The 16,837-nt window shown below is 35.1% G+C and overlaps 1 protein-coding gene across 3 annotated transcripts in view; it reads right to left on the minus strand.

The window, feature by feature from the left end:
• Positions 1-1,082, minus strand: part of LOC129906928 (uncharacterized) — a 69,729-nt gene extending 68,647 nt beyond the window's left edge. The window contains exons 1-2 of one of the 3 annotated variants that reach the window (XM_055982919.1): positions 862-1,082; positions 662-807 (exon numbers count right to left, since the gene is read on the minus strand). Coding sequence is in view for 1 of the 3 variants with exons in the window: in XM_055982920.1 (XP_055838895.1) it covers positions 662-671 (10 nt within the window). In the remaining 2 variants the exon portion in view is untranslated. The remainder of the gene's footprint in view (positions 1-661; positions 808-861) is intronic. The other 2 variants (XM_055982918.1, XM_055982920.1) reach the window with 2 other exon arrangements.
• Positions 1,083-16,837: the final 15,755 nt, after the last annotated feature.

Here is a 16,837-nt window from a genome sequence, read left to right on the forward strand (position 1 = left end):
GGAAAAAAATAAATCAAAAAATTCATTTTCTAAAAAAAGGAGAAAAAACAAAAAACATAAAATATTTCAAAAAATCCCTCCATTTGAATCTTAATAAAAATTAATCAATGTCGATTTATTTTTAAATAATTTATTTAATTTATAATTCTCCAAAATCAACGTAAAACTGTGCCCACATTGCAAAAGTCAAAGGTGCCCCGAAGGAGCCTCATAACTGTTTGTCTTTTTTTTTTCATTAACTAATACTACTTTTTTACAAAGCTGGTTTTAATATACTTAACTTTAAGCATAGTTCTATCAAAATATTGATTCACCATTAAAAATTTTTTTTATTAGGTTCAGAAATCGCTTACATACCGGTGGTCAAAAATTAGATCAGATATACAGAAAATACGAAAACACGTGGTACTCCGCGAAAAGTTAATGAAAGACTGCGAAATTTCACAAAATTTCTTTAAATCAAATTAAGCTTCTTTCTTCATCCAAACTTTTGTTTATTAAGGGCACGATCCGATCATACCGAAAAACGCAAAGTCAAATGTGCCCTGGTGTCAAATGTACCCCGCTTACCCTATCTATAGCTGATAGTGCATGCCATCGGAGCAGGATGGAGCATAATATTTACAACATACGAACAATGGAAAATTTCACCCCATCTCACCTTTGCTCATCCCGCGTTTTACATGAATGGAATCATGGAATGAAATTACCACCAAAACTCCAATCGAGTTTGATTATGTTGATTGGCAAAATGATGATGATACGATGAAACCATCAACAATGATTTTATTTGTCGACTCCATGGTCCTAGATAAAAAAAAAGCGATTAGCCCCGTGCTGCAACTGCGAAGGAAAGCATACCTGGTCCTGTTCATCGATAATTTCTCAGAGAAAATTACATATCAATCAATATGAACAACATATAAACATATAAAAACGATATCAGCATAACACAACATAAATTAAATACACAAAAACTTAAACAAAACAATTAAAACGACAAGAAAGAAAACAACCACGATCGATTCGAAAAACATGTGAGATAAAATAAAATTAAGTAAAAATGAACAAATCAGCTTTTGACATCTGACAGCCGGGAAGTACTTTCATCCACGTAACGTCACGTTACGTTGCCTTATGTTAAAATTCGACTTTAAGCCCAGGCCACAATAAATCTTTGGTGATGTTATCGTGTTTACACGATTCGATTTTAAGATTTTGTTTAAAGTAGTCAAATTGAATAAAGTAAAACATTGAGCAGTCATATTTAGAATATACATTTGCTTTATTATTTACTAATAACGTTTCTATTTGCATGTGAGCTATAAAACACGTAAAGACATCCTACACTGAATCAAAAAGGTACATAAAATTAATGAATTTGTACATTAAATTAATGTAAAAATTCATGGCAAATGAGGTAATGTACAAATTCATTAAATTTAAGAATCTTTTTATAAACAAATTCATATAGACCAGGGAAATTAGTAAATCAAATCGCATTTTTCGCGGGACAAAATTTTTTTCATGGAATGTGTTCAGGGGGTTGTCCTTATCATAAAAGTCAATTTGTTGTGATGATTGGAGGTTGGGAACAGCCACCATCTTGGAAAAGAGATTGGTATATTTTGCTATTAGGCCTAGCAAATTTTGGGAGTAGAGGTATAACCAAAATATAATTACGTAGTTTTGTAGCCATGTTCGTCTTAATATCGAATTCAAAGGTCTGACAACTCTAATTTTGTGCTTTATACGGTTTTCGGGGGGTTAAATAACGTAAGTTTTCCAGTTAATGTGAATGAGCTAAATTTCCATTAATTCAAATTATAAATATAAAATCTCTGTAATTTTTCCTAAATTTGGACACCTCAATTTTGGCCATGCGGCTAGTAGAACTCAAGATATAAGCTTTTTTTAAATACCATATCGGGGTTTTCAATTCAAATAAACAAACAAAAATTTAAACACAAAAGTCTCTAAAACATAATCGCATAAAGAGCTCATATTTTGACTTCTATTCTTAGAGGATATAATATATGGAGTGCTTGTTCCTATACCTAATACATTGTAACGCCATATACATGGATAGGGGTCGCTGCCTTCGTTTTTCATTGCGAGTCCGGTTCCGCAGCTGTAAATAAACACGCTTGTTGATGACAGCCATCTAATGAAAATAAAATGGAGCCCTCTATAAAAGCTTCACGGAACTAACAGCACAAGCACTCCATATATTATATTGTAATGTTTTATTCCGGGTTCACAATAAAACTTATTTCGTTTATTTTAACTTCCACTTATCTTTCCGTTCAAATAAGAACACACTTTATTTCAAATCAATTTACTTTTATTATTCGCTCAAACAAACACACTTTTCAATCACTTTATTTACTACTAACAATTTCCAACACTTTATTTCACTTTGTACTGTACTCTTTCACATTCAAGATTAAACTGTCCCGGTCGGTGTCCACGCTGCCCTTTTATACCTGAAATTCGGAATTCGAGAATGTCTTCGAAGGTTCTCGTCTTTGCTTCTCGAAGCTTCCTTTCCAAGAGGGGGCGCTTCATACTTCCAGTCCAGTGGGATATTTTGGGATATTCAGCAGTCGAGGGAATTTCTTTGGATGCGTTCAGAGGGTAGTTTCTTAATTACTAAAGGTCCGTTCACATTTCTACCTTTACTGTAGCAGGTAGTGTGTTCAGACTTTTATCTTAAAAGTAGTTCGGTAATTCATCGTTACATTGCCCCCCTCTTAGGATTGTTCGTCCCGAACAACTCCATTGCTTCTTTCACCATTATAACGATGTAAACGGTCACAATGAACTACCTTTAATTTGCCTCTTACCCCTCTCTGTATACGGTAAACCACGTCGTTGATTCTGGTTGTTACTGTGTAAGGGCCTTCCCAGTTTTGTTGTAGCTTCGGTGATAGTCCCTTTTGTCGGTGGGGATTGTAAAACCACACAAGTTCTCCTTCTTGAAACCCTGTTGCTGTCGCTCGCGCGTCATATCTTGTTTTCATCCTGTCACTAGACGCTTTTATATTTGTCCTTGTCCGTTGGTGAATGTCAGCCAGTGTTTCTTTCAGGTTATCAACATACTCATCTATTTCCTGTGGCTCATTTGGAACACATCCGAATTTTATCTCACTTGGCAGCCGTATTGTAGAACCAAAAAGGACTTCCGATGGTGTATGTCCAGTGGAACTATGTGTTGCACTTCTATAAGCCATCAAGAATAATGGAATATGTCGATCCCAGTCTCGTTGATTATCGTTGACTACTTTTGACAGGTGTTCTTTAAGTGTCCTGTTAAATCGCTCAACCATCCCATCAGATTGTGGATGAAGCGGTGTTGTTCGCGTCTTCTTGATGCCAAGGAGTGAGCAAACCTCTTGAAAAATCTTAGATTCGAAGTTCCTTCCTTGGTCGGAATGAAGTTCCATGGGTACTCCGAACCTGCTCACCCAATGAAAGACAATCTTATCCACAACTGTTTTGGTTTCCTGGTTTGGGATGGCAAATGCCTCAGGCCACTTGCTGAAGTAATCCATCACTACGAGGATATACCGGTTTCCTTTGTTGGTTTCGGGAAAAGGACCTGCCACGTCTATTGCAATCCTCTCAAAAGGTGTGCCCACATTGTACTGATGCATCGTGCTTTGCATTTTTCTAGCTGGTCCTTTGCTAGCGGCACAAGTATCACATTTTCGGCACCACTTTTCAACGTCTTCTCTCATACGTAACCAGTAGAATTGCTGGCGTACCTTTTCCAGCGTCTTGTTGATGCCTAAATGGCCTCCAGAAGTTCCCTCGTGCATCTCTCGGAGAACATCATTAACCTTTGACTGAGGTACGATTAGTTGCATTACATAAGATTTACCATCTGCGGATTCCCACTTACGCCTGAGTAACCCTTCTTGCACATGAAGTGAGTCCCATTGTGCCCAATATGCTTTGAGATTGGGGCTTCGGTCGGAGATGTCGGCCCATTCTGGTTTCTCTTCATGTTCCTTCCATGCAAGGATGGGTTCGATGTCCGAATCTTCCTGTTGGGCCATCCTGAGTTCTTCATTACTCCAGCCGCAAATGGGATCAGCTCTCGTTCTTCTTACAGCGACAACTTCCTTTTCCTCTAGCCGTGTGCAATGCTTGCAGTCTTGCTTGCACGGGCGCCGAGATAATGCGTCTGCATTTGAATGTAGCTTTCCTCTTCGATGTTGAATCTGACATTGATACGTCTGGAGTATCTCGATCCATCTTGCTACTTGACCCTCTGGATTTTTGAAGTTCAAAAGCCAATTTAGTGCACCATGATCTGTGCGAAGAAGGAACTTCTGTCCATAGATGTACTTATGGAAGTGCTTTGTTGCCAATACCAGAGCTAGAAGTTCCCTTCTGGTCACGCAATAGTTTCTTTCTTGTTTCGAGAGTACCTTGCTGAAATAGGCAACGACCTTTTCTTCTCCGTCATGAACTTGCGATAAAACAGCACCAACTCCAACATTACTTGCATCTGCGTCAATGATGAATTGTTTGCCTGGAGTCGGATAGGCCAACACAGGAGCTTCACATAACCGTAGCTTCAGTTCCTGAAAGCTTTTCTCACACTCACCTGACCATTTAAAGGGTTTACCCTTCTCCGTAAGCTGGTGCAAGCTTTTGGCGATTCTCGCAAAATCCTTCACGAACCGTCGATAGTACGTTGCCAGACCCAGGAAACTCCGAAGTTGATGCTTGTCCTGAGGGGTTGGCCAATTCTTCACAGTGTCAACTTTTTCTGGATCAGTCATTACTCCTTGGGATGAGATGATATGCCCCAAATATTTAACCTCGGTCTTGAAAAGTGCACATTTCTTTGGATTTAACTTAAGATGTGCTTCTCGTAGCCTCTGGAATACAGCCTTTAGGTTTTCACAATGGTCATCAAATGTTTTCCCGTAAACGATGACATCATCCAAATAGACTAGGCAAGATTTCCAGGTTAATCCATTTAAAACGCACTCCATTAAGCGCTCAAAAGTAGCTGGGGCATTACATAGCCCAAACGGCATGACATTGAACTGCCACAGACCATTTCCTGTGGAGAAAGCCGTCTTTTCTCGATCTTCTGGATGGATTTCTACCTGCCAGTAGCCACTCTTCAAATCCAAAGTCGAAAACCATTGTGCTCCTTCCATTGCATCTAGAGTATCGCTGATTCTTGGCAGTGGGTAGCTGTCTTTCTTCGTCACATCATTCAGCCTGCGGTAGTCGACACAAAATCGAGTGCTTCCATCCTTCTTTTTGACGAGAACTACCGGTGATGCCCAAGGGCTTTTGGAATTTTCGATCAGCCCGTCTTTCTTCATTGTCGATATCATTTCTTCAACTTCACTTTGTTTGGCCAAGGGGAGACGTCTTGCTGGTTGACGAATCGGCCTAGCGTCTCCTGTATCGATTCGATGCTGCACCAGTTGTGTTCGGCCGTATTGCCCGCTGGGTGAAGAGAAGATATCAGCATATTCATGAAGAAGCCTTCCAGCAACATTAAGCTGATGTTGACTCAAGTTGTCTGATTTGAGAATTTGAGTCTTTAGTTTCTCAGAGTTCATAGTCATCTGTGTGTCCATCTCGTTGATCTTAGTTATTGCGGACACAGATTCACATTGCCCAACAACTTCTCCTTTCTTAAGCTTGATTGGATACGGTTTGATGTTAAGTATCCGTACAGGTACCATGTTGTTCTTTGGTGCCACAAGAGTCTTCCCGATGATGATGTTTTCGGAACTCTGCTCAACTTCTGGTTCGACCATGAGGTATCGATGGTTTCCACAGTTCCCCTTTAACTTCGTCCACACAAAAACTTCTGAAGAAGGAGGCAGGCACATGTCTTCTTTGATGACAGTTCTAATTGTTGTTGAGTTTTCGCTGCCATAGACCATTGGAATCTCTACATTTCTGTATTTCAGGACTTGATTACCGATATCCAAAATGATTCCATGCTCCTTCATAAAGTCGATTCCAATGATGCACTCGTCACATATATCTGCCACCAAAAACACATGTAAAAACTTTAGTTCTGCTATACGGATCTCAAGACGAACTTCTCCGTACACTCTTGCTGCTTCTCCTGTGGCGGTCTTCAGACGATAGCTGTTGATGTTATGTAGCCACGTCATCTTTACCAAGTCTCTTCGTACAATAGAGGCGGTGGCACCGGTGTCAATTGTAGCCACGTGTTGGTTATTGTTTATGGTTGCCTCTACTGTCAGACTTTTGTTGTCTCGTTTAGTTTGTGAGACTTGAATTGTGGTTCTGGGGCCATCGATACCAGAAACCAGCTTCTGCCCCTCGAAGTTGGTTCTTACTCGTTTCCCGAATGGGAATCAAGTTGAGGATGAGCGTTGGTTGTATCGCTTACCTGTTGTTGGGCAATATTCCTGTTTCCACAGTGTTGGCAAGCAGTTCTTCTTGGTGGCAATCTGCACTGCCGCTGGAGATGTCCGGTCTTGTTACAGTTCCAGCATCGAGCAGCTCCGTCCCTCTGGTTTCTTTGGAATGCGAGTTTTTGACAAGAGCATTCTTCCACTGCAACTTCTCTTACCCGATAAACGCCTTGAGAAGCCTGTTCTGCTGCTTCCATAGTCAGTGCAAACGCTAATGCTTCAGGAAGGGAACGTTTTCCAGCTGTTCGAATTGCTCGCTGAAGATTTATATCAGATACAGCACGTACAAAGGCTTCTGTCGCAAACTGATTGATAATGTCGTCTCCTGCTGTCGGATATGCCAGATGAGCTAACCTTTCAATATCTGCTTGGAGTTGTTGCAGAGTTTCTCCTCTTTTCTGGACTCTTGTATTGAGTTGGACGCGGAAGACTTCCTGCATATGGCCATCTCCAAAGCGTTTTTCAATGACCTGGACAAGAGCGTTAAAGTTACCATTCTTTTCTGGTGGTAAAGTTTGTAACAACTCAGCAGCAGGACCTCTAAGAGCAAGAGTCAGCGCTATACATTTGTCTTCGTCATCCCAGCCATTTGTTGTGGCAGCTGCCTCAAACTGTTTCTTGTAGATCGACCAAGAACTTTGTCCATCAAAGGTTGGTGGATGCATTTCCTTCTTCTTTGAATACTCACCAGAACTTTCTCGGGCCTTAATTTTTCGAACCTTGTCCAACTCTTTAGTAATGTCTTGGAATTTCTCTTCGAACTTTGTGTCCATTGCCAACAGCTTTTCTTTGTTTTCTTCAACACGCTCGTCAAGAGCAGTGAACTTCTTCTCGAAATCACCAAGCTTTCCCTCTAAAAGATTTTTCTGTTCTTCTAGAAGATTCTTTTGCTCATCGCGATGTTCTTCTAGATGTTTCTCCATTTTTTCGAGAAGATTCTGCTGTTCACTCTTTTGCTCGGTACGTTGTTTCTCAATTTTTTCGAGAAGATTCTGTTGTTCACTCTTTTGCTCTGTTCGTTGTTGTTCCATTTGTTCTCTTTGTTCATTGCGTTGTGTCTCAATTTGTTCAAGAAGATTTTTCTGTTCATCCTTTTGTTCTTTACGTTGCTGTTCCATTTGATCTTTCTGTTCTTCAAATTTTGCAAGGAGAACAGCCATCATGGATGACATATCGGAACTAGTACTTACTCGTTCTTCTACCATTTCAACTTCGAATTGAAATGTATCCAAATCTTCGTTTTTCTGGGTTAAATAATCCTGCAGGCGAATAATGAGGTCATTTTTCGATCCAGCAGTAGGAAGACCTCGTTTAGTTAATTCCGCCTTCAGCTCAGTCAAACTTAACTGATTCAATGTCTTACCCATTTTAACTTTTCAAAACGCGAGCACTTTTACTTATTTCAAAATGTTTTACACTTTGTTTATTGTTAAAACACACGCGCACTTTTTATTTTATTCGCGAAATTATCTGATTCGCACAAATAAATAAGTTTTATTCCACTTTTCTGACACCAATGTAATGTTTTATTCCGGGTTCACAATAAAACTTATTTCGTTTATTTTAACTTCCACTTATCTTTCCGTTCAAATAAGAACACACTTTATTTCAAATCAATTTACTTTTATTATTCGCTCAAACAAACACACTTTTCAATCACTTTATTTACTACTAACAATTTCCAACACTTTATTTCACTTTGTACTGTACTCTTTCACATTCAAGATTAAACTGTCCCGGTCGGTGTCCACGCTGCCCTTTTATACCTGAAATTCGGAATTCGAGAATGTCTTCGAAGGTTCTCGTCTTTGCTTCTCGAAGCTTCCTTTCCAAGAGGGGGCGCTTCATACTTCCAGTCCAGTGGGATATTTTGGGATATTCAGCAGTCGAGGGAATTTCTTTGGATGCGTTCAGAGGGTAGTTTCTTAATTACTAAAGGTCCGTTCACATTTCTACCTTTACTGTAGCAGGTAGTGTGTTCAGACTTTTATCTTAAAAGTAGTTCGGTAATTCATCGTTACAATATCCTCTAAGGTTCTATTGGTGGCATCCTCAAGATTGGGGTGTTCAGATTTAGATTTGACACAGCATCAGATTTTATATTTATAATTTGAAATAATGGAAATTTAGCTCATTCACATTAACTGGAAAACTTACTTTATTTAACCCCCCGAAAACCGTATAAAGCACAAAATTAGAGTTGTCAGACCTTTGAATTCGATATTAAGACGAGCATGGCTACAAAAATACGTAATTATATTTTGGTTATGCCTCTACTCCCAAAATTTGCTAGGCCTAATAGCAAAAAACCTATTTTTTTCTCACTTTTGACTAGTACATAGAGAATTTCGAAGTTAAATTACTTCTACAATATGATGGTTACAATAACGATTGTGGGCTTATTTTATAGATAATTATCTATCACATATAGTACATAGAGAATTTCGAAGTTAAATTACTTCTACAATATGATGGTTACAATAACGATTGTGGGCTTATTTTATAGATAATTATCTATAAAATAAGCCCACAATCGTTATTGTAACCATCATATTGTAGAAGTAATTTAACTTCGAAATTCTCTATGTACTAGTCAAAAGTGAGATAATTATAAGTACTATAATTCATTCTTGAAGAGTTACCTAGAGAAATCAAAAGTTCGTTAGATATATGAAAAAATGTCATTTTGCCCCAACCTTGCGACACAAACTCGCACTTTAACCAACTATACAATTTTATTTAATCAACTCACGGAATTGTTTTGTATATCACTTTTTAGATAATTTTATTGTTAATAAGTCTTACCTCTGTCATTTTTTGTTAAAATGAATAACAATGGAGCTATTCAATAAAAACGATACCAATCTCTTTTCCAAGATGGCGGCTGTTCCCAACCTCCAATCATCCCAACAAATTGACTTTTATGATAAGGACAACCTCCCGAATACATTCCATGAAAAAAATTTTGTCCCGCGAAGAATGCGATTCAATGCCCATATTTTGACTAATTTCCCTGAGCTAATAAGGGAGTGAATCTTTCCTAAAAAATAAGTTCTTAAATTTTAAGAATTCTGTTCATAAACGGATTCGAAAATTTTTCAAAATTTTTAAGAAAAGTTTCTTAGATTTTAAGAAAAATTCATACAATTTAAGAATTATTTCTTAAATACTTGTTTTTTTCTTCTATAGTTTAAGAGCAAAGTTTTAGAAAAGTTTACATTACATTTTAAGATTATTTCTTATATTTTATGATTTTTTTCATAAATTTCGTAAACATTTAAATCAAATGTTGCTTAAATTTTATGAAAAGAATCATAAAAACTATGAATTTTTCTTAAAGTTTTATGATTGTTTTCATAAAATATAATGCTCTTTTCATAAAAATGTATGCATTTATTTACATAAATGCTCATAATACGTTACCACTCCAAGCATTTAATTTGTTCCTAAAAAAGTTGTATTCCAAACAAACAAACAGCAAAAGAAAACATCCCAAAATCTAAAAAAAAAAAGAAATGAAATAAAAGAAATGATTAAGTTTAAACGTTATAAAAATATTTTATTGATCACTATAAATTTAATTTTTAATTTAATTTTTCTTTTTTAATGGATGCACCATCTGGAAAGATAGAAAAAAGTTTGTATTAGTATTATTGAAATGACTATGTACTATTTGGTTTAAAAAAGGTAAAATTAACTTTTACCTTATTGTAATCGGCAGCATTAGGCTCTGGAGCTAAAAAAAAAAACAATACAAAATTGAATAAGTTGGGGAAACATAAAAATATAAAGAATTTAGGTACTTATGTACATCATATAGAATAATTTGGGGAATTTTGATAATATTAAGTTAAAACTAAATTTAAATATTTGGAGAAATAAAATAAAATGCAACACTTACTTAATTCTATGCTTTGCGAACATGATGCGTTTGCTTTATTTTGCAATGACAATTTCAAGTGTACAGGATTTGTTGAGAATCCCCTTTAATATGGTTTTTATCTTGTGTTGATTTTTCCCCTAGATTACAATTTTCAATCTTTAAATATGTACCTATAACAAAAAAAAATTAAAATATATTTAATAAAAGAATGACATTTTTAACATATTATGATTTTATACTTATCTTAGTTTATGGGAAAGAGGCAACGGGAACCAACAATATTTTTTACACTGTTAAAATGTCTTATACTCTTCAAAATATTGTCTTTTATTCACGAACTTTTAAAACTTGTTTCCCAAATTATTATTATATTTGTAAGAAGTTCATAAATTTTTTGTTTTTAAGTATTTTTTTTTAAATTAATGTATTTTTTCTTAAAATGAATGTATTTTTTCATTAATCGAAAAATAACGAATATTTTACCGTTATCCTGTATTCGGTATTAAGAACTAATTCTTAAAATTTAAGAATCTGTTCATACTTTTTATGTTCGAAATTCATATTTTTCCAAAATTTAAGAATTAATTCACTAAATTTTATGAAAGTATACATATAATTTATGAAAAAATTCTTACGTTTTGAATGTTTAAGTATATTTTCTTAAAGTCTATGCACTTTTTCATCAATCTAGAAAATAATAACTGTTGTTCTGAATCTATGCCTTAGAAAGATATCTCTAAGGATTTAATTTAAAATCTGATATTCAAAGTTATTATTTTCTAGATTGATGAAAAAGTGCATAGACTTTAAGAAAATATACTTAAACATTCAAAACGTAAGAATTTTTTCATAAATTATGTGTATACTTTCATAAAATTCAATGAATTAATTCTTAAATTTTGGAAAAATATGAATTTCGAACATCAAAAGTATGAACAGATTCTTAAATTTTAAGAATAAGTTCTTAATACCGAATACAGGATAACGGTATAATATTCGTTATTTTTCGATCAATGAAAAAATGCATTCATTTAAAAAAAAATACATTAATTTAAAAAAAAATACTTAAAACACAAAATTTATGAACTTTTTACAAATATAATTTTGAAAATAGATTATTTTTCAATTTTAGAAAGGAAAAAAGTCAATTTTAAAAATTATTTTAACTCAAAATACAACTGAATGTAAAATAATAGCGAATTTCATTCATAAAAGTGTGTCCACATTCTATGATTCAGCAAAATATTCTTTCAAATTGAAGCTAGAAGTTTATGAATTCAATCATAAGCCTTCGTATATGTTCTTAAAAAAAATTCATAAAAATATTTTCCATGGGAAATTTGTTATGAAAACTTATTCTTAAATTTTATGAATTGTTCTTAAAAATAAGTTTTTTTTATTAAGAATTCGTGCTTAAATTTAATGAATATTTCTTAAAAATTTATGAATTTCGGTTTATGAACGAGATTCATAGTTTTTAAGAATAATACTTTTTTCAGTGATGTACATGGTTTGAAGTTGCATTTATTGGAAAATGTCGTCGATTACTTACGTTCAGGGCACTATTTGAAAGAAGAGACTATCGAATACTCGTTTACTACGTTCACTGGCGGGGGAGAATGTTGGATGTTGGACCAACCCCTGAATACTGCCCCAAATTTGACGTCACAAACCCGCCCTGAACTCGGCCATCTATTCATCTTCTGGACACCTACCAAAAATTATACCAGAAATGACTTTGAACAAAGTTATATGAAGGTCAAATAAAGATATTTCACTGGGAATTAATAATTGAAAGAAGATAGCTGTGTTTTTTATGTTGAGAGTTTTTTGAAGACTATTTAGCGAGTTTTGAAAGTTTTAATTTAAAGGAATTTTGAACGAAATCTTTTCTTGGAAAAACAAGAAACACCAAGCTTAAGTCAAATAAAGCAGCTATAGCTGACGGCTTACTGCCGAACTATTTAAAGCAGCAGGAGATGACCTGGTAAGAAGTATAACCCAACTCATCTGCCGAATATGGTCGGAGGAAAGCATGTCCACAGAATGGAATCTCAGCATCGTATGCCGGATCCTTAAGAAAGGAGACCCTCTTAACTGCACCAACTACAGAGGAATCAACCTCCTTAACATCGCATATAAGATCCTCTCTGCCATACAATGTGAACGTCTGAAGCTGTTCGTCAACAATCTGATAGGTTCTTATCAGTGTGGCTTTAGACTAGGAAAGTCCACCATCGATCAAATATTCACATTATGGCAGATCTTTGAAAAAAACCAGGAATAACAAATCGATACCCACCACCTGTTCACCGATTTTTAAACCACTTATGACAGTAACTTTAGAGCTCGTCCAGCTGTGCAGGATGTTGATGGAGAATGCACGATGCTCCGTCAGAGTCGGTAAAGCATTTGATATCGAAAAAGGTTTAAGACAAAACGACGCACTATCATGCGACTTAACCTTAACATCGTTCTTGAAAGAATTATACAGAACTCAAACGTCACCAGAGGCACCATCTTTCAAAAATCCGTCCAGCTGCTTGAATATGCTGACGATATTGACATAATCGGAAGAACTCAGCGTCATGTCAATGGCGCTTTTGTAAGCATCGAAACGTAAGCGGCAAAAATGGGTTTAAGGGTCAATGATTGCAAAACCAAGTATATGTTATCGTTAAAAACGACACTCAACAACGACGCATTGGACAAAACGTCACCATCGACAGCCATAATAAAGGACTTCGTCTACCAAGGCTCCGCTATAAACACAGACAATACCATCAGCGCTGAAATCAAACGGAGAATTACTCTTGCCAACCGCTGCTTCTTTGGTTTGAGAAGGCAATTGACCAGCAAAGCACTCTCTCGAGCAGTGTAGAGTGTCCCTACACAAGACACTTATCATCCCAATCCTGCTATATGATGCAGAAGCATGGACTTTAACGAAGTCGGATGAAAACATTCTGGATTGGTCACCCTAACAACAACAACATCAACATAACAAAAAAGTGAGTTGACATACAACCCTATAATTCTCAGCCTGCGTAGTGTCGTGTATTTTGTCCGCTTAAGTGTGAGGCGAAGTGATCGAAATACGCAGTAAACGAAAAATCAAATAAGGGATTTTGGACTTATCAAAAATAAACTACTAAACAGAAAGCAAAGTAACAATAAAAAACAAACAATAGGAACCTCTATTTAAGCTTACATTTCTGTTGGAAGTATTTTTTAAATGACGGAGACTTTAACCTTGGTTTTCAATTTAATGCAATTTTGGATCCAGAAAAAAAAACTAGTTTTAGTAAGTAAGTAAATAATTCATTTTATTTTCACATTAGTTTACAATTAAATATCAAAATATGAAGTTAAAGCTATGGCTAAGCCTTCAGCCTGGTTAACAAAATTTTTTATTGTACATAAAATTAAATTTTCCAAAAAATAAAAAAAAATTGAATGACAATAAATATATAAACGTATTCTGAAACTAATATCATTCTATATTTTTAAATGGATTTTAAATAATTGCTTAACTTTTTCCACTGGAAGTTGTTGAGAAGTTGGGTGCAGGGAACTAACTTCACGGGAACTACTTCACATGGGAAATAACTTCACCTCTAGTGGGAAATAATTTCACATTTTTCTAGTGAAGCGAATTCCCACTGAATGTGAGAACCAATTTCACTTTTTTGTGGGAACGAAATTCACTTTTGGGTTAAGTTATTACCCACGGAGTGTGGGAAATAATTTCACTTTTAAATAATGTAGGCTTACTTTGGAGATTCAACTTGAGCCGCAAAATTTATTTTATGAGGCCTGTGGTATCTACTCTATTTGACAATTGTGAGGACTGACAAATAAAAATGAAAAATAAAGTTTTAAAATTTAAAATTTAATTTAACTTACTTTAAATTTTTAAAGGTTTTTAATTATTTTTTAAAATGCTTACTCTTTAGAACTAAGTAACAACAAGAATTTATTTACCTTCAAAACAAATTGAGCTGGGGTAACTGTGATAAACTCTATTTAATCTCAAAGTCCAAACGCGAAGCGGAAAAAAAATTTGCCCAGGGGAGAATCAATTTTGGGGTGTGAAAATAAAAAATTCGCGCGAATATTATGGATTTGGATTTTTTTGACATTTAAATTTCTTTACATTCAGATGTTTTTTTGAACCAGTGAATAATATGGCAGTAATTGATAAATAGCTAGCTTACATAAAGTACGTATGTATGGATAGCTGTCATTTTTAGTCAGCAGTGCTACCATAATTAACAAATTTACATGTTCTTATTTTGCTAGCTGCATTGTTTTAAGATCAATCAACCGAGTAATGCAATTAAGAGGGGTTCAATTAACCGTATGTTCTTTTGTACCTATAGGATATTTTCAAATGTAACTTTTTCGGTCAATTAAGCGGGAAAATCAATTAAGTGGGGTGCAATTAAACGCGGAATACTGTAATATGCAAGACTCATATTTTTTTAAATAAAAAATAAATTTAATTTAAATTTAACAAACCTGCTCACGTTTCTTCAAAAATGTTGAAATGCGTTAGAGCAGGGAAGGGAAGTAGACTGCGTATACACAGACTTTTCAAAGACATTTGATCAGCTTAGTCATAAAGTCATAATTTTTAAACTTAAGGCTTAAGGGTTTCCGCCATTTTTCATAGCGTGGGTAGAATCATACCTTATTAATAGGTCCTATCAGGTAAAATTTAGAAACTGTCTTTCAGATTCTTTCATTGCTCACTCAGGTGTTCCTCAAGGAAGCCACCTGGGCCCTTGTTATTTATTCTCGCTATAAATGATGTAACATCATGCATGCGTTCGAGTGAAATTTTAATATTTGCTGACGACATGAAGATATTCAAAATAATTAAATCTAACGATGATCACGTTCTTTTACAGAACGATATTAATAATTTTAGTGTTTGGTGTGAAAAAAATGTTCTAACACTTAACCCAGTTAAATGCCAGACAATTACTTTTTCTAGGAAACGATTTCCGAGTGTTTTTGATTATTGCATTTTGCAACAGCAACTTTGTCGGGTTGACCGTTTCAGGGACTTGGGTGTTCACTTAAGCTCAAATTTAGAATTCACTGAATACATCAATTACATTATAAATAAAGCTAACTCTATGCTCGGTTTTATAAAACGTTGGGCAAAGGAATTTAATGACCCCTATGTTACACTTTCCTTATATAATTGTTACGTTCGACCCTATCTTGAATATGCTTCGCAAGTTTGGACTCCATTTTATGAAATCCACAAAAGCCGTATTGAATCAATTCAACATAATTTCATAAGATTCGCTTTAAAGGGACTTGGTCTGATCCTTATAACCTGCCTCCATATGAACAAAGGATCCAACTTCTTCAGATTCAAACTCTATATCAAAGACGAGTTAATAATGACCTAATATTTCTCCATCAACTTCTTTTTTTTTCAATTTTAAATTCATTTTTATTATTCTTCAACTTAAAACTATCTTAAAGCTAGACAAAAATTCATAAAAACTAGCCTACTTATCAATTACTTACAACTTACTTACTGGCCCTATACGGGCACTCTAAGTTATTCTTCATTTTTCTCAATACTAATGCCTTTCGGCCTTAAAACTAATTTAATTCAAATATTATTTCAAGGTTTTAATTTTTCCAAGAAATAATTTGTACAAAAAACTTGGATTCTGATCATTTTTTTGTTTATTTTAAAACTTAAAAACTAATTAAAAGTACTTAAACTACTTAAAAACTAAATAAAACTACTTAAAACTACTTAAAAACTAGAACAGCCACAGCAAGCAATTTTGTATTTTTTTTGATTTTTGTATTTTTTTTTTTTTTTTTTTTTAATTTAATTTTTTTGTATTTTTTTTGTATTTTTTTTTTTGTATTTTTTTTTTTTGTATTTTTTTTTTGTGCCACCCCGATTGTCCCTACTTACAACTAAGCACCTAAAACTATGTAAGCCGGCCAAGGCATAAAAACAAAGACCACTTTAACTATTTACACTATTATGAAGCCACCAAAACTTGTTCTCCTGCCTTACCCTATCTCTTCGGTCCCGATCGGACACAGTCCTACTGTACCGAAGACGCCCTTCTCCGCCTAGTGCGAGGATGTCCCTGTCATACAGCAGTCGCCTGTCCACGGTTCTTCGCCCGACGTGGTAGATTAGCGGAACTGCCAATCTATCCTGTACAAGCCCCCGACTATCTTAATAGAGGAATGCCTCAGGCGGAATATAGCCGCTTGAACACACACTCTTGAAGTATTCGTCGTTAGGGTAGTAAGCCCCAAAAATGTAGCTATTTGAAGAGGCCATCGCTCTTGAAACGTGGACACGAATAAGCTTCAGCATAAAGTTATCAATTTTATTTATGTTGGCCCTATTGTATAAAACCTCATTGGAATAGTAATGCGTGTAATCAGATTCGGGTGTTCTGTGCAGACCAAGGCAACGTCTAAGACACTGCCTCTCGAACACCCGAAACTTTTCCATTTGAGATGGAGCAAC

Source organism: Episyrphus balteatus, chromosome 1, assembly GCF_945859705.1.
Source record: "Episyrphus balteatus chromosome 1, idEpiBalt1.1, whole genome shotgun sequence".
In the NCBI taxonomy this organism is placed as follows: domain Eukaryota; kingdom Metazoa; phylum Arthropoda; class Insecta; order Diptera; family Syrphidae; genus Episyrphus; species Episyrphus balteatus.